General features: G+C 40.4%; 2 protein-coding genes across 5 annotated transcripts in view; both read right to left on the bottom strand.

The window, feature by feature from the left end:
- htt (huntingtin) overlaps positions 1-12,414 on the bottom strand; it is a 36,380-nt gene extending 23,966 nt beyond the window's left edge. For 2 of the 3 annotated variants that reach the window (XM_074683809.1, XM_074683826.1), the window contains exons 1-22: positions 12,054-12,414; positions 9,496-9,579; positions 8,915-9,035; positions 8,738-8,797; positions 8,474-8,553; positions 8,215-8,353; positions 7,816-7,957; positions 7,502-7,680; positions 7,210-7,414; positions 6,818-6,862; positions 6,470-6,547; positions 5,545-5,936; positions 3,904-4,030; positions 3,662-3,777; positions 3,470-3,581; positions 3,077-3,214; positions 2,369-2,527; positions 2,190-2,287; positions 1,971-2,110; positions 1,743-1,806; positions 1,410-1,510; positions 80-226 (exon numbers count right to left, since the gene is read on the bottom strand). In XM_074683809.1, coding sequence (XP_074539910.1) covers positions 80-226; positions 1,410-1,510; positions 1,743-1,806; positions 1,971-2,110; positions 2,190-2,287; positions 2,369-2,527; positions 3,077-3,214; positions 3,470-3,581; positions 3,662-3,777; positions 3,904-4,030; positions 5,545-5,936; positions 6,470-6,547; positions 6,818-6,862; positions 7,210-7,414; positions 7,502-7,680; positions 7,816-7,957; positions 8,215-8,353; positions 8,474-8,553; positions 8,738-8,797; positions 8,915-9,035; positions 9,496-9,579; positions 12,054-12,151 — 2,825 coding nt within the window. In that variant the 5' untranslated portion in view covers positions 12,152-12,414. The remainder of the gene's footprint in view (positions 1-79; positions 227-1,409; positions 1,511-1,742; positions 1,807-1,970; positions 2,111-2,189; positions 2,288-2,368; positions 2,528-3,076; positions 3,215-3,469; positions 3,582-3,661; positions 3,778-3,903; positions 4,031-5,544; positions 5,937-6,469; positions 6,548-6,817; positions 6,863-7,209; positions 7,415-7,501; positions 7,681-7,815; positions 7,958-8,214; positions 8,354-8,473; positions 8,554-8,737; positions 8,798-8,914; positions 9,036-9,495; positions 9,580-12,053) is intronic. The other variant, XM_074683818.1, reaches the window with a different exon arrangement.
- Positions 12,415-15,282: 2,868 nt separating this feature from the next.
- The window catches only part of grk4 (G protein-coupled receptor kinase 4), a 52,084-nt gene continuing 49,830 nt past the window's right edge, over positions 15,283-17,536 (bottom strand). For both annotated transcript variants that reach the window (XM_074684771.1, XM_074684780.1), the window contains exon 16: positions 15,283-16,421. In XM_074684771.1, the coding sequence (XP_074540872.1) occupies positions 16,365-16,421 (57 nt within the window). In that variant the 3' untranslated portion in view covers positions 15,283-16,364. The remainder of the gene's footprint in view (positions 16,422-17,536) is intronic.

Genomic DNA, 17,536 nt, shown 5'->3' with positions numbered 1-17,536 from the left:
TGATGTAATACTCCAACACTAGAGAAAAAGTTAAGTATCATTAGTTTAAAAAGCGACAAAATGATGAAGCGTACTGCACCTGGTGATTGTACTAACTGTCAACTGTGAGGGGGGTTGGGTCTCATGCATTAGCAGCTGCAGGTAAACTGAACTTTGGTCCCGGGCAATAGCCACCACAGGGTCCACTTGACCCTGGTCACAGTCGAAGAACAACCTGGGAACCAGTCTGGTTAGATGACAAGAGAGAAAGAAACATTAGAAGATGTAAAAAAAAGGGGCGAAATTATAAGGGTGATTCTATAATTGGCATTACATTTCAGGAATGCAAAAAAGTGGGAAAATAGTGCTTTTTTGTTTCATTTTCTATTTGATTGCGAATGATACACCTGGAATGCACTTAATTCATTAGTTGGCAAGCTTAAGCTCTGATGTATTTTTACATATTTAATCAACAAAAAAAAAATTGGAGCATTATTTTGTCAACGGGCAAAAAGTTGCGACTATTTTGTTCAACATAAATGCATATTATACTGAATTTATAGTTAGTCAATATTTCTATGCAAGACTACGCTCTCTTGAAATGTCTCTCATCATTTATATCACAGTTTAGCCAAAATTTATAAGAATTATGGCACAAAAATCACATGGTAATACAGTTGACAGGACAAACCTGTCTCTACAACATTAAATTTTGTGCCAGGTAATATGGTTGACATTTTCTCAATTTTTGGGCCCTTGTGCTAACTCCAAAGCTTGGACATGCCACCACCTGACCCCAATCACCTCATATTTCTGCACATCTTCTACACAGTTTGCTCTTTAAAACATCTATAGTAAGAACACCAGAAAATGTTGTAACACAGTTGTGACTTCAATTTATTTCAGTCATGTGACTTTTGAGCAAACAATTGCTGATTATAGGCCTTTTTTTCAATGGGCAACATGGTTGACTCTGATTTCTCGGACACAAATAAAATGATTTTTTTATAATTATTAATTATCAAAATAGTTTCTTGAACACCTTTGTTATATTGTAATGATTATTTTAAACAAATAATGCTGAAAATAATATTTATAAACATGTTCTAGCGTTTATTTTGAAGAGCAAACCTAACACTTGAGAAATCATACAGCACAACAGCTAATTCCAAAATATGATTTGCATTTTTGGCTAAATAAATGATGGAACCTGTTCACTTTCTGTATTAAAAAAGTGAAATATCACTCAAATGACTCACTGTAAAATAGGTCATTGCTTGAAATGGAGACTTAGTAAAATTGAAAAGTATATCCCATGGACATGAAATGTACCCCTAACTATAGAATCACTCATAAGTCTAATATAATCTGAAAAACAAACTGCTTTAAAAACAATTGATGTTGGACATATGACAAAGGACACACTGTACCTGTTGACAGCAGAAGCTGCCACATGCCGAACTCTTGGGTCATCGTCCCCCAGCAGACAGATGACCACATCATTCAGGACTCGCTCTTGCAGCCGTAGCCGCTAGATGGAGAGGAAAAAAGAAACACTGATATGCTTGGTGTGTTTCAATTCAAGATACTACAATCGTGGCCTGAAACAGTTTTTGTTTTAGCTGCCAGTGTCTACAGCCACATTTTCCAGTCACTACCTGAGGCTCATGACTGTGGCTGAGGATCAAATGATAAACAAGAGCCATGAGATGTCAAAACAATTTCAGCAGAAACAGTCTAAGAAAGTATGAAAGATAACGTACCCCAGTGTAGTGATGATCCCCTTTGTGCAAAGTCTCAGTTTTCTTCTCCAAAAAACTGAGTAACCTAAAAGAGAGCAGAGGAAATACTTTAAACAGGCAAGACAGATTTAATGTAATTTTATTCAAAAGGGCTCTTGATGTTTGGCCAATCAGTCTACGGACAGTGCACGAGCCAACAGGGGTGTACATCTGTAGTTAGAATAGCACAAAGAAAGACATTCAGTCTACCGAAAGTCCATCTCAGCCAGGGTCTCCAGGAGCTCAGTGCGGACAAGCCAATAAGAGGAGTCCCTCAGAGCGAGCAGGTCTATCATCAGCTGCAGGCCAAGCTCACTCAAAGTGCTGTTGCACAGAGTCATGATGCAGTGCTAAAACACAGAAAAGGGTTACGCTCATAAACACACATGATACAAAGATTGCTCATACCCTCGTGTGGACCCGTCTTACCCTCACTGCAGAGCAGGCCATCTTACAAGTGACAGAGGATTCATCTTTCAGGGTTTTCTGGAGCAACGGCACAAAGTCCACCAGGGACAAAGGGTTACCTGGTAGAAAGTAAATCAACTGTTAAACACATTGAAAACTTTTCAAGATTTTAATGCCTCATAGCTCTGATTCACACTGACCTGTTGCACTTTGAACACTGGCCAGCCAGGTGTCTATGTTGAAGCGTGTTTTGGTGAGTGCTGCCTGAATGATGGCTGCTGAGAGGATGGCTGTGGCCCCTCGTATCTGGGGGTCCCCGTGGTTTATAAGGCCCAGAATGTCACTGACATACTGCTGCTCTGCAGGGGGACAGAAAGGAGAACAGGGTCAAAGGCAGGACTGAAGACTTTCAAATAGCACTCAATTAATCCATTCATTTTATAAATACACATCTATTGAGGTTCTTATCATAGTTTTATAACCAAAATGATTTACAGAGAGAGAGAATTAAGACGTATAAAGATGCACACAGAAACAAAATCTGCCTTTGACTAGAAACAGATTAACATATCAGCTTTACAATTATTTAACTGAACTTTTACAAGGTTTTGTTTTGAAACATCTATGATGGAAAAGTATCTGTTTCTTAGCTCACTGGTTTGAGAAGTTAATTGATAACCACAAAACTGTCTCAGTCTGTTGTCAACCTGAGTTCTGGTCCCATAAACCAAACAAGAGGAACCACAGCAGTGTGCAGATATCGGCACAAAATCCTTTGACTTAGCAATTACCAATTCCACAAAAATACCAATACCAGTCCAATAAGTTCTTCTCCAAATACAGACCTCCAGTTAACATGGGTCACAGGTCACCTAACTAAGGTTGCTTTAAATGAAAAAACAAATTACCTTCTACTGGAATGCCGTCCAGCGGCTCCAGGTAAAGGGAATTAAAGAAGGATTCGGGATGCAGTGCTGCTGCTGCTCCAACACAGCTGACCGCCAGAGCCTTAACACTCACTCGAACCTCCTTGTCTGGGGTCAGACCTGGACATGAATAACCCAAGGAAACGCACACAGAGATGTCAGAAACACGACTAAGCTGGTAAACACTGAATTCAGAAAACTGATGGTTGACTCACTTTGCTTGGTTTAACAGTAGAAACAAATGTATGAATTAAAGAAGCTGTCCCTGAATGCTGCTGGCTTACACTTCAGCTCATAATCAAGACACAGTCTTGATCAAACTTCAATGTGGCTAAATCTTAGCTTGAGTCACCAGTACTTCCTGCCCATCCTTACCATTCTTTTGTCCCGTCAGCAGAAAAGAAGCAGCAAGGAGCCGTACACAGTGCACCAGTGGCTCCACCCCCTGGTCTGTATAATGTCCAATTGGACCCTTTATCCGTGAAGGCTACGAAACAGGAAGTTAAGTTAGACATGGAAACTTCAGCTTTCTTGACTTTCAGATGAGGTGGATGTTGCTATCCTTACCTTGTTGTCAGGCTCAGGCTCAGCAGGTTCATCCTTTGGTTCAAAGCGGTCCACGCTGCTGTCTGAACCCTGCCTGTTGTGGCCTCGGCCTTCAAAGAGATGAGGCTTGCTCAGAGCTGTAAACAAACACAGACGGAGACTGTAAGCATGTTCAAGGTTTAAAATCAATAAGTAAAACTAGAATTACTGCAGACGAGTCTCTCTGTTTGTGTGTGTGTTCACGTTTAAATACACAAACACACCCAGAGCTGACTGCAGGAATGGCTCTGAGGCTTCTTCTTGAGAGGAAGGTGCTACTCCTTCATCTTCTTCATCCTGTAGTGTTCCAATCTGCATCCCGGAGTACTGGCTCTCACTGCCGTCCAGCACCTTAAACACACAGACGTACAGAACAAACACCTTCAGAAGGCGGCCAGACTTATTTTACAGAAATAAGAAAACAACCGATCAGAAACGCACGGCATGCAGAGGATACACAGACAGGGCTGCTTCATTATTCAGAGTTTGATTTGCTGGTCCAAGGAGAAACATTGCATACCGAACTAAAATACGAGTTGAACCTCTCAAACCTCTAGCTCATGCTTAGCTCAATTTAAGTTTCAGCAAATCAACTTCAAATAGCAAAAGCACAGGCTTGAAAATACAATGGTGGTAGACACAATCCACCAGAGGAAGAGCAAGCTTTTGATCCAAGCCTTTCTCTTCAGAATAAACAAACACTGCCTTAATTTATTGAACTTGTAGGAGGAACAAACATGACATCGTGGGGAAAACATTTTTTCTGTTTTCTTAAAGACATACTGAAGTGATTTGTCAGGTTTGGCCTCCTCTGAAATAGGTCCTTCACAGACTTTTGAAAAGGCAAAGAAACCAAATCTGAAGCAAAACAATCAGAGAACGGGTGGCCATCATGCTTCATCCTTGAACTCTTCACTTCAAAAGAAACTAAATGTGGGTTGGAATCACAGGGGAAAGAGCATGATGTACTGAAAACGACAACAAGAGAGGGAAAGTAGCAATCGGCAGGGAAAACTCTGTTCATGTGGCATCACGAAACAAAACAGAAGAAAGAATGGAAAAAGCTGAACTCAAGCAAGCCCTTCCCACTCCGTGTAAACGTCCAACTGTCTGACCTTGTCACTAGTGCTAGAGGAGGAGGTGGCATAGAGAGAGAAAGAGGAAGATATAGAGAAAGACGATGAGGTAGAGGAAGCTGTGTAGACGGAGGAGTCGCTGTCTGCGGCATCAGGACCCTCAGTGGAGGTTGGTGAGGGAGGGGTCTGCTCAATCACCCGCGGCAACGGAGTGCGCGACTACAGCGAGGTGGGAACAAAGCAGAGGAGGCAAGACCATAGAGGTAGAACTGTTAGAATAAACAAGCTCACATAAAAAAGCCTCTTAAGGGGACAAGGTTAACTTAGGAGCCAAAAAAAATGGTCACATTGGTTTTGATTCTTTACTCCACAGAGTTTCTTTCTTTGCAGTCAATAAAAAAGATCAAACAGCTCTTTGAGAGTTTGTCATAACATCTGTTAGGTAAGGTATTAATCAAGAGCAATCTAGTATGATTATGGAAACAGCTGATAGTCATTATAAAGAGCTGTGACGTGTATGTGAAGAAGTTGATCATGCACTCATACAGCCATACGATGCTGAAGAATGGAAAATGGAGCAAGCAAGGCGATATATCACATACAGTAAACCTGGACTCAGTCTGGCATCATTTAGTAAAGGATTACATAAACTAGATTTATCTTTCAATCAACCATCATAGTGAACTATCATCTAATCAGACTCTTGATCAAATATGTTGTTTGAGCATGCACTGATTCACTCGTGTGTTTGTAAACGTTCAATGCGCATGCCAACACAGTCACACTGACCAGTTCCGCTACATCTGAAGGGGTGACGGCTGAATCTGGTCCCTCTGTGGTGGTCTGGGAGGAGTCACTTGGTGGAAGCGAGCGGTCACTAGCACCCACCAAAGTCCCGCCTGCTCCCAAAGGCCCTCCCTCAGGGGTGGCGTTCTCTGGTGTAGTGTAGTCGGCCGTCTCAGGAGTGATGTTGGCCCCGCCACTGGAGCTCCGGCTCAGCATTTCTTCCTCGTTGTAGTTGGGTGACTCAGGAGTGTCTGACGCCGACGTCCCGCCTCCCTGCTCAGAGGATGCGCTGAGGTCCACGGAGTCCCCGGGCTGCAAGGTATGCTGGGAGCGTGGCTGCTCTGTGATGATGTCCACCTGCGCCGCAGAGGAGGCATCGGCACCAACGACTGATGCTAAGAAACAAACAGAGGATGGTTTAACTTCCTGATAAAGTCTATCGCATATCTACACTGCAAAAAACTGAAATCTTATCAAGTGTTTTTGTCTTTTTTTAAAGTAAAAATCGTCTTACTATACTCGATATGAGCCACTTTCAACTTATCAATCCAGAAAAATGTCTTGTTTCAAGTTATCAGAGTACAAAAATTAGGTTTGAATTGCTTGTAACCAGTAAAAAAATCTGCCAATGGAACAAGAAAAAATTGCTTGAAAATTTCCTTGAGACTAGAACAATGTCTTAATATAAGTAACTTTTTTCTTGTTCCATTGGCAGATTTTTTTAACTGGTTACAAGCAATTCAGACCTCATTTTTGTCCTTAAATAACTTTAAAAAAGACATTTTTCTGGATTGGTCATGTGAATTTGGCTCATATTGAGTCTAAAAAGGAATTTTCTACTGAAAATAAGACAAAAACACTTGATAAGGTTTCAGTTTTTGCAGTGTAGATTTAAGTTTGGCAGATAAGTCCGTCTGTGTTTTTCTACCTGTAAAGGCACCAGTAGTGACCTCAGTTCTCTCCGTGTCATCTTCCAGCCCATCCTCCTCCCCAGAAAGGATTTTACCTGTAAAGAAGTTCAACATGAGCATGAAATAAGAGCCAACACTCATCTGAGAGTAGAAAAGACTTAGGCCTACAAATTTACCTTTAACTGAGTTTATCAACAAGAGCCGCCATGAGGTCTTTTCTTTTAAGTTAAATAATTTTCTTCCATTCAAAGCATTTTATGAAGATATGCAGACACTGAACCACTCAGCCAGAGGTAAATTTGCTTTAACTGTGAAACATGAGTTAGTGGGCAGCTGTGACCAGGGGAGATAAATAGATAAGTCACCTCTCTGTTTCCTGAGTAGGAGTGGGCTGCAGGAGGACCCTCCCGCTGCAAGTGGCAGGAAACAGGAAGTAGAAAGAAGAGGTAAGGAAGTGAAAGGCAGCTGAAGCTCAAACAACTCTTAGGAAACAGCAAAATTACAGACAACAGGGAGCGGCTAAGAAAGCAAAGAAAAAGGCCACTAACACAGACTCCAGCGGGAACAGGAGCAGCACCGCAGAATAAATTCAGTTAAGTCAGTCAGCAGGGTTAATAAATCATAAATCAGGGTTAATAAGGCTTCAGGAGAAACACTGGCAAATCTAGGAGTCAGGTGACTCAGCCCAACAAAGCCCATAAAACACTTTAATAAGAGAACAAATTTCTCTCAATCAATCCTCAGTGAGGTTTTTTACCAATGAGCTCGAGGATGCTGCCAGAGCGCGCCCGGCTCTCGGCGTCCTGGCGAAACGCAGTGGCGTGTGAAATGCTGCCCGGGGTGATGAGCATGTGCAGGAGCTCTGGTGGGGGAGTCTTGAACATCTGCTGCAGGAGCTCCAGAGCTGCTGTGACCACATTGTGATCCCAGTGCTGTGTGTAGTGAAGCGTCAGCTCATACACCTTCAGACAGAAGAGGAACATTTAGCCAGGACTCCAATCGCTGCACAAACCCAGACGTTTAACAGCTGCTTTCTTTTTATTTTCCACCTGAAGGAGCTGTTCAGGTGTTGGTTGAACATCAGCCTCCTTCTTCATGACTCCAAAGCTGCCCTTGAGGCTGGTTGTGTTAACTTGTTGCTGCAGCAGAGGCATCAGATAGCGAAGGGTTAACAGGACCCCCAGAATTAAGTGAGTTGGATGCTCCTCGTCCACTGGGACAAGCAGACCTGCAGGCAGAGATGAGGTCAGTATTTGAGTGTCTTTTAAAATGCTCTAACTAAAACAGAACACTAACACTGAATTAGCAAACAAAACTGTAGCTGGAAAAAGCTCAACAGAAAGGAAGAAAGCGCATGTCCTACCCAGAAGCACGTTAAGGAGCCAGGTGTAGAAGTAGCTTGTGCGCCTGGAGTGTTGGCACACACTGACAGCTGAGCTGGCCGCTGTCCGTCTGATGGTGGGGGAGCTGGACTTCAGGTTGGCCACAAATGACTTCAGCAGCACCTGAAACACAAACACATAAAATTTGATGAAAGGAAGCCTTTGTGAAGCACAGCAGGCAGGTAAGTGTTGGATTTTTTCAGGGGCTCTTTAATTTTATCAGCTATGCTACCAAAGTGTAATGTAAATATCCTGATAATAATAATGAATACTCTATAACAGTTACTTTTTATATTAGATTAGAGAAAAGAAAAAACATGAGAGAAACTAATCACAAGAAAAAAGTCTTAATCTCCATCCTGTTTAATTTGTGTGCTTACCTTGACCTCTCCATCATTTGCAAAGTGTCCTAGGGCTGCCATGATTTTTGGCATTGCTGAAGCTAAAGTCTCCTGCACTGTCTCCTCCTGCCTCTTGGTAATTCTGGTGAGGCATGGCAGCAGGTTGACCAAGTAAGGTCTGGGCAACAAAAGAGGAAGAGAGGAAAACAGTTCCAAGGGGTGAAAAAAGTGCAGCAATTGTAAAACTGTTTGTTTTGTTGACGAGTTATTAAAAAAACTCCATCATCAATGTGTTTACCTGCATTTCTGTGGCCTGATGAGATGGGCAAGCTCAGCAAACCTCCACAAAGCTGCCCTTAGACTACGAGAGGCACCATTCTGAAAAGACACACAGAAAATAAACAGACATTACAACCAACATCAGCGTTTCTATCATCACACTATTTTTTTTTACTTTTGAACATCTGCAACAAACTCTATTTGATCTTTGGCCTAAGTCTGTGAAAATTATTGTCTTGAAACACACAAATATGATCTGCAGGTCAGAAAAATCTCTCATTACCTTCTTGATTTCTTTGTACAGTTCCAGCTGCAGTCTAGGCAAGTTGGAGTCCATCAGAGCCTGAAGATATGATCAGAAAAACATGTCAGTATCACCTGATTTAAAACAAACTTACATTATGCTTGTGACATCAAACACTAAGTCCTTGTTGCTGGTGAAAAACAGGGTCCTGCTCACTTTGATGATTTTGTTCAGGCACTCATCGGCTACCATTCGGACATCTGATTCACCATCATCACTGCAGAGCAGGAACATTTCCATGGCGATGCCCAGTAGTTTCTGAAACTCTGGAGACGTTCTGCTCGCAGGGCGACAGAAGACGGAGAAGAGAATCGAGAAAAAAAAAATTACACATATGTAGAATTGCAGTAATAAAAAAATAAACAGTAAAAAGTGTCAAACTGAAACAAAAAGTGTCAAACATTTACTCTGTTTTTTTCCCATCTCCTAGCATGATTCTTTTCACACATATTAAAATGGATACACCTGGAGAGAGTGGCTATGTTTTTAATAGCATCTCTGCTCTGTTGTTTGCAGCATGTGTGTGTGGAGGAAGTTACATATAATGTCACCCCTTATCAACACTTAAGTATCAAAATATTAGCCCCTGGAATTGTTTTCTTGTCCTTACACATAGTTTAGTCCTTGAGCAGCTGGGCTATCTTACTGATTAATAAACTGGGATGAGACTTTGTTATTACCACTCTCACTTTAAAATAATAATAAATATGTCTTCCCTTCAAAGCCAGCAGGCCTACCTCAGAGACTGGGCCACAATGTTTTCACATATTGTCAAACAGTGGGTGACTCTGTCCTTCTTTGTGGTAGCCTGCTCCTTTTTCCTGTAAAAAGAAGATGTGCATGGTGAAAAAGACAGCTGAGGTATAAATACTTTGAGACTGAGACAGAAATATATAAAATAACAATAGATTAAATGCTGAATATTAAGAGTCAGTCCTGCCCCACACATATATGATGATCATACAAGGGTATCATCTAAGATACTAGTAATACCTAAAGCCCAGTGTATTCTTTGACTCCATCAGTACAGATAGATCCACAGCCAAGCATAATGTGTTGGTTCAGAGTTTCAGGTAAGGAGCTCTCTTTCATCACTGTGGCCTTAAACAATGCTCTTCTCAGTCACTGTGATTAACAATCACTGCATAACTTGTCTATCACACAGCTGTGTGTCACAATGCTGAACAGGCAAAAACAGACTCCAAAACAGCAGTTACATCAAATGTATTCCCCAGCTCTCATCACTCAGGCAATGAAATAAATTGGGAGTTAGGATTTTCCCCACAGTCTTACTAGGCATGAAGAAATGCTTACAATTTTAGCACTCTTGCACATCAGCAACCACAATGTTACCCAATACACTTGTGGTGGTGAGCTGTTGCACAGCATATAGCTAGTAATCCAACCTTGAAGACCCACTAAAACAGGATAAAAAGTGAACTCTGCCTCCCCTCATTCAGAAGGTGTAATCCTCTAACTTGAAGGCTGATGCTAGTTAACCTTGGTGTCGTAAAGGATTGAGGAAACAAAGTCTCCCTGCCTGACAAATGGCTGAAATATTTCGTTAGTGCTTCTTTAAGTGAACAGCAATGTTATTTGAGTAACAGGAAATAGATAAGATGATCTGATGAAGAAAAAGTAGAATTTTACTACACTACAGAGATTGAGTGTTCCTGCTTTGAAAACTTCATTGGCATAAAAAAGACATGAAAGCACTACCTTAAAATGTAGCTCTAAAATAAGTAAAAACATCTAGTAAGGCATGCTGAGATGATTTATGTATTTATATGTCAATACACAACTAGTGTTATAACTGGAAAACATAAAGCTAACTGCAAATTTTCTCACATGCACAAACACATTTATATCTTCATGAAATAAACTCCTTTTTAATTGTCAAAATCAGGTTTTATGTTTGTTTTTCAAGGGTTTTGGGTGTGACTGTCCTATGGTATCCAGGCCATAAAGCCCCTTGAAGTCAAACGTTATAATAATTTCTGGCATTTATATCCTAATCAATTCTGGCCAGAGAGTCATGGTCAGATTGCCTCTAAATAACATCTGTAATGTTATTTTCCATTCTTGTTTGTCTTAAGAATGTTTGCAGGAAGCAGTTCAGCCTGTTTATCTACCAGCTTTACCAGAAAGTAACTAGCATTAGTAGGGGGGTAACTGCTTTTAAATACAATATTGGACTGACAAGAGAGTTGGAAGCCTCAGTCTTGCAGATTTAAATATGATTCCCAACCTGGGCTGGTGCAATGCACAGAAGCTCTTAAGGAGAAGTAGCCTCCCTTTTCATATCCATCTGCTCAAACAATTAACAAATACCATAATTGTGAAACTGCCCTCTTTTTTAAAGATACAACTGACTAGAACTCATTACCAAGCATGATGAAATCATGGCTAAAACCGACTCCATCATGTACACATCAAACATGTATTCTTTGTAATCTCTGTTTTCTGATAATATAAGTATTAAATGTTTTCTCACTGTTTTAAAGGCACCAGAATACCTGATGCTGTTTGAGTAGTCTGTCTAATTTTGTCAGCTTCTTTGTGCTGTATAACTGTTTTGTATTGTTTTGAGGCTGTTTTACAGTGGTAACTTCGTTTTAATGATTTAACACTGCACTGTTACTTACACTGTGAAAGAATTCATGTATTTGTTTGGTGGTTGTGATTTGGTATAGCTATCTCTATGTGTGCTTTAACAGAGGCATTGTCTCAGTCTCCTTTCCATCAATACAGATGTAAATTAGCTAATAGCTAACGCCAATACAGCTAAATGGCTGTACAATGTCCCGTGACACACACACACACACACACACACACACACACACACACACACACACACACACACACACACAAAACTAATAACTAAGTAAATAAATAATCAAAAACTTCGAATAATAAACAGAATGGCTCAGTCAAGATCAGCTCACTGATACCTCATCATTCAATTCAACCCTTGACCTCGCAGGTGTCATGGCACCAATTAGTAGACGTCTTTTCCAGTGATGCATCCTTTCATACGTCAGGATTTGCCAAGCTAACACTCAAATTACTGTGGATACTCTGCGCAGAAGCCTTGTCCAACCGTGGTGCAATGATTAGACACGGTTACATTTCAAATAGCTGATGAGTTACAGTAAAAGCTTGTGATTCTTAGACCTAAAGGCTGCTAGCACCACTAGCTTCAAGTCAGGGAGGCTCTGTAGAGCCTAGCGTGCTAACAAGCTGCCTAACCCAGAGGCGATGCAATCGCCGTATAAACAATGACAACAACACTTACTGCCTCTGGACCAGCTCCTCTGCTGTTGGTGGCCCCTGTTGCTGCTGAAATGACTTCAGGGACTCAAAGGCCTTCATCAGTTTCTCCATGGTGGCCATTTTATCAATCAGCAGTGAGCAGGCTAATATTTACTATGTGAGCTAACTAGCCCGTGCAGGGGGAAAAAGAGAGCGCGCGGTGCGTAGTGCGACGAGAGTGCGAACACTGCTCGTGACAACTACCCCGCCTCCCCACCTTCTGTTCGTGCAATATCGCTCCTTTTACTTTCCTAATTATGCCCCTGAATGGTTAAGATGTTGGTTTGTAATGATCCATATTGGCTGCAGCTTGCGTTCCACGGGCAAATCCAACCAGGAAGTGGCATATGTGTGAGCTTGACAAAGAGGGCAGGGACACGGAGGTATCAGCCAATAGGAGTGGGTTGTTACTTTGAATGGCGTGAGAAAGAACCAATGACACACGACAATTTTTTCTTTGTTGTTATTGTGTCACGGGACAGCTAAGAGCCAGATTGCAGGGACATATCTGGGCAATGCTGTAAATGTTGTATTTGCTCCGTGTGTCAGTAAATAAGAAGCTGAGGGCTAAAAGTTGGGATGCTGAGGGTTCAATTTCGTTGAAAATGATAAATTACAGAGATATAAGAAAAAACAATCTTATAAACACCTTCATTTGGACACTATTTTGTCATCATCTGAATCAACATAATGGGGCAGAGAATGAATGGGTTGGAGACAACCCAACAGAAAACTGTGATTTAAAATGACGACAGTTGATGATGTTGTAGACAGCGAAAGTAGACTTGCATATCTCGATGTATTGCTTCCAACAGCCAGTAGGCTATCAGTTATTTTATTTTATTTTATTTACAGGGACTGTATATATAATCAACATCTCCGTAAATATACTAGACTTAGCCAAAAGGCTAGTTTCCCTTTTTTCCCATCTGCTACCTGAAAAGAAACGCCAAAAATAAAATAGAACAGGATAAAATTTATGAGGAAGAAAAACAATCATATCACAATGGGTGCAGGGAATGTTGGTTGATAGCCTACACAACTCCTTTTATTATCTAGGAAATTACCTTTCCTGTTTTCTATATAATTCCTTTCCAATATCTACATATTAACATATGTGACACAAATAAGCCAAGACACAAGTATTTTTATACAAATGGCAGTGTATTATTTCATAATTACAAATGTCAGATATGGTACAACAACCAGTGATACAACTTGTACAAGAATTGACAATGACTGCAGTGGTTGAACGACATGACTGTACAGATACAAAAAAAGAGGAAAAATCAAAAAGTCCCAAGCCCCATTTGAATACAAACAATGCATCTGTCTGTCAGAACTCCCTTCTTTAAAAATAACATATATCTGAATTAAAAGGAGAGAGCAGAAGGGGAAGAAGCTCCAGGCAATTAATGGTGGTAATCCAAAAACTAGATTTAAATGGCATCAGGGTACTGAGGATCTTTACTCTCTTAACATTGCTTGTGAGCACCATCCTAGTTTTATCAGGGAGAGACTCGTCATCACTGCCTCGGAGGAAAGCAGGAGAGAAGGAATGCTTGTCATGTATTCAAACAGGGCTAACTCAGCTGGTCACCTTGCCATTTATAAAGTTGTCTCCAGATACCAGTGAGATATGTTGGCACTAGAAGGTCATCTTTTACATTTACAAGGAGCCTGAAGTATTAAAAACCAATACATGCTTGAGTAATAAAACATATGTATCTTTTAAAACAGGCATTACAATGCACTTAGTGCGGACATTCAAAACTGTTGAGCTGTTTAAAGTTCCTTTATGTGTAGGAATTTCTCTCAGGATGGACGGAATGATGAAGAGGTGGAAAAAGGCAGGATGTCAGAACTGAATTTTGTAATTGGCACATAAAGTTAGATAAAGGCTGTCAGTCTTTCTTCAGTTTATATTTTCACTAAAAAAAGAACTTACTGAAAGTAGCTTTTGGTATCATTGTCAAAAAGTTAAAGACACTTCCTATAGTCATTGTCAAAACTCACAATAGTGCAATGAAACTAAAAAGATTTTTTTACTGCAATGTGGATGGCATGAGAGTAGAGTTAAATGAGTGACAGAGGCATGGTTGGCAAACACAGTTTAGCTTCCTTGTGAGAGTGACTGGCTGTATGTCAGAGTTTAGATACATGTTAGAAATACATCATTTACAAGGTTTTTGAGGCAAGAGAGCAAAAATCTACATAGGCAAAAATAACCCACTTCTTCAAAATGTGCCTGAGAGCAGAAAAAAAGACTAAGAAATCTGTAATGACAAGCCAGACAGCTAAATGCACACCTCTGATTCCTGATTTTGATAAAGGAATGTGCAACTGGGGTCAACACCTTCTAGTAAAGAACAACTCTCTTAATTAATCCTCAAGATGGGGGATTTTATGCGTACCATCTTAAATTAGAGCGGTTGTCTGAAGTCCATCTGTAACATTCAAGTCCTGTCATGACTGTGAGCTATTGTATTGTATTGTTAAACTTCGATGCACTACACTGAATAAAAGCCATACTTGCATACTGTCCAATGCACTCACGCACACATGCACTCACACCTAAAATGACTGGGTATTCACAGCATTAGAACAGGTGTTATAGAGTAAACAGCAACTGCCTCAAAATCAAACTCAGAAGCAAACTGGCCTCCACAATGCCAAAGAAAACAAACAAGACAGTGAACACCATACATCCTGTAAAGAACATTATAGGAAATGTTCAAAAAGGTATTTGTTCATGACTGGATAACTTGGGAGTGGAAAAGGTTTTTCTAAATGAAATAGTAGTGCACATCAAATGATTCTGCAAGTGGTTCCCATCTTCCTTTACACAGCTTTTACTGGAATAGTCCATCTCAATTACAACTTAAGAAATGTCATTTTGATCTACAACAAAAAAACAGCTTAAGCCACAAGTTCTAAATGAGCATCTGGTGATATGTGTCAAAGAGGTATCATGCTAATAATGATCATCTGGCTAAGAGGCCAAAACAAGCTGCGTCTTTAGCTCCAAAGTTACTAGCTGCTGAATCAGTGGAAGTTAGTTTTTTGCAACCATAATCCGTTGTGAAGCCCTTGTCAGCTGCAGGTCAGATCTGTGATGTTGTGCCTTCTCCATCTGTCTATGCTCCCCTTTATGTCCCAGTCAGTCAGTCCTAGACTAGACCGTCGTACAGGTAGCAGATTACCAGGTTAAAAACAGGGATAAGACTGGCTTTACATTACAGGAGAAAGGGTTATTACCAACTAGGCTTGTCAAGGAAAAAAAGCCATACAGTCAGAAGTAGCAGAAAGAAAAGGGTAAAAAGTACAGGTTAATGGCCAAACACTGTTTGACCTGAGTGAATAATGTAACGGCTCTGCTTCTAAAGGAAATACCAACAGTAGCTCATGACAGATTTTTGGAAAGGTTCAGGAATTATTATCAGGTCTTTTCTGAAGGAAAATAGCCTCGCAAATAGTTATTTCATGTGTTCAAAGATTCTGAGTTATACTCACACTGACCAAAAGATTGTCAGAAAAAAATCAACACCAACTTCACAAGAACACAGTTTTGTTCAGGCATCAATAGGACTGTTAACTACACATGACCTTCAGGCCAGTGCAACATGACTAACTAGCCTTAAAGAAGGAGATGGACTTTCACTACCAAACAATCTTAAATCAAAGCGGGTCGGTAGTGATCTCAGAAACATATTCACAGGCATGAGCAGCGTAGCATAAACACAGCAATGTTAGATAAGATTTATTTTCTTTTCTCATTAACTCTCATGTCTATGAGCTTCAATCAAATCCACCTGAGCTATAAGGGGTACAGAGGCTGAGGGTTATTAGTGAACCAAGCAGATGTCATAAGCAAATAAGATGTCTTGAAGGCCAAATAAATGAAAAACATACAGAACAGACAAAAACAAAAAGGCCATATGCTACATTAAAAAAATATGGTACTGTGCTTCTTCAAAAAAGTCCCAGATACACATTATCCATACTCAATCCAAAAGAAATCATGAAAGAAATAAAATGTAATGTATGCATTCAAGTGGTACTTTTATGGCTTTTTGTACAATACAACCTTTAGTGAAAATATACATCTAGACATAAATTCAAGTACAAATGTACAAAATCTTTAAACTCATACTTTTTTCTTTAATTATAATACACTTTTAACAGCTCATAAATACAGGTGTCAACATTCATTGAGTTCCTAGGATTCGCGCTCGGTTGGAGTTTGTAGTGAAGTTCAGCGGCGAGGGGAGGAGGAGGCAGGTGGAGGAGTGGTTTAAAGTCGAGAAGGCTCTTCGATCTCATCGTCACTATAACTGCTCTTAAAACACACCTGGAAAGAAACAACATTGAGGATATATTACCACCATCAGTACACCATCTCATGTGTGCCAGATAACCAAAGAGTCCTCTGGAAGCCTGAGGTGGCCTTGAACGCGTCATTAATGAGCTTTCTGGAGTGCCCAGGCTGGGAAGTAGCATTCAGAAAACCCAACTGTAAACTTTTAAGAAAACAGTGTAAGCCAGTTTATTTTGATTCCTGCCCCTACTTCCCCTTTCCACCTCCTTTTCTGTATCTCTTTCTGTTCAATCATCTTAGTCTAACACAGTCACAAGAGAAAGCTTTGAACATAAATGTTAATTTTTCTAGAGACAGAGCTGACTTAAAAGTATTATCCTTGAATAGTTTCTTTACTTGTTGTGTTAAAGTTTTTGATTTAATGGTATGTGCTAATCTATATTAATATCTATATTTGTATACCCATTCTATGATTCAGAATTGATGCATCTGTATTGTCAGAGTGGGGCTGAGTGGTTTGTACATCATCTGTAAAATCAAAGAAAAAAGAGCACTTTAACATGAGTCCCAAGGTTTCTCCCTGTTATAAAGGACATTTTTCCTTTCCAGCACTGACAAATGTTGCCAAAGGGAAGCTCATGGTAGACCCAGGTTGGGCCACTGCAGCCTGTATAACAAAGAGTCTGGAGCCTGCAGCCTAGACCTGCTCTTTTTGTCCAACGTCTTAGAATAACTCAAGTTATACTTTGGTGTGATAAACATGGCTAAAAACCCTTTTCTTCATTTTCTTCTCTGCTTGCAGGACACCCTTAGTTCAGGGCATGCATTCTGGATGTTACAGCTATCCACATCTGGAAAATCCATGGCTGACATCACAAAGCAATAAACAATAAAAACAGAAGCAGCTGATAGATTTTGCTGGACCTTCTTATCAGAAAATTGTACAAATAAAAGATTTCTGTTGAGAGAGCTGAAACAAGAGCAAAAAGGAGCACCACAAGTGTATAGAACAAAAGTAAGATAGAACGCCCCTCATGTCACCAAGAGCTGTTTCATCGTTGCAATGTAGAAAAGAAAACTAGTTTTTGGTGTAAAGGAAAAAAAAGAGAGGCCTTCTTCCAACCAACTTCAGCCAACAAGTGTTGGCA

This window comes from Halichoeres trimaculatus, unplaced genomic scaffold (genome assembly GCF_033239565.1).
Source record: "Halichoeres trimaculatus isolate MK-OKI-2021-1 unplaced genomic scaffold, fHalTri1.1 fHalTri1_scaffold_2, whole genome shotgun sequence".
In the NCBI taxonomy this organism is placed as follows: Eukaryota; Metazoa; Chordata; class Actinopteri; order Labriformes; family Labridae; genus Halichoeres; species Halichoeres trimaculatus.
This window is presented reverse-complemented; position numbering and strand designations above follow the sequence as displayed.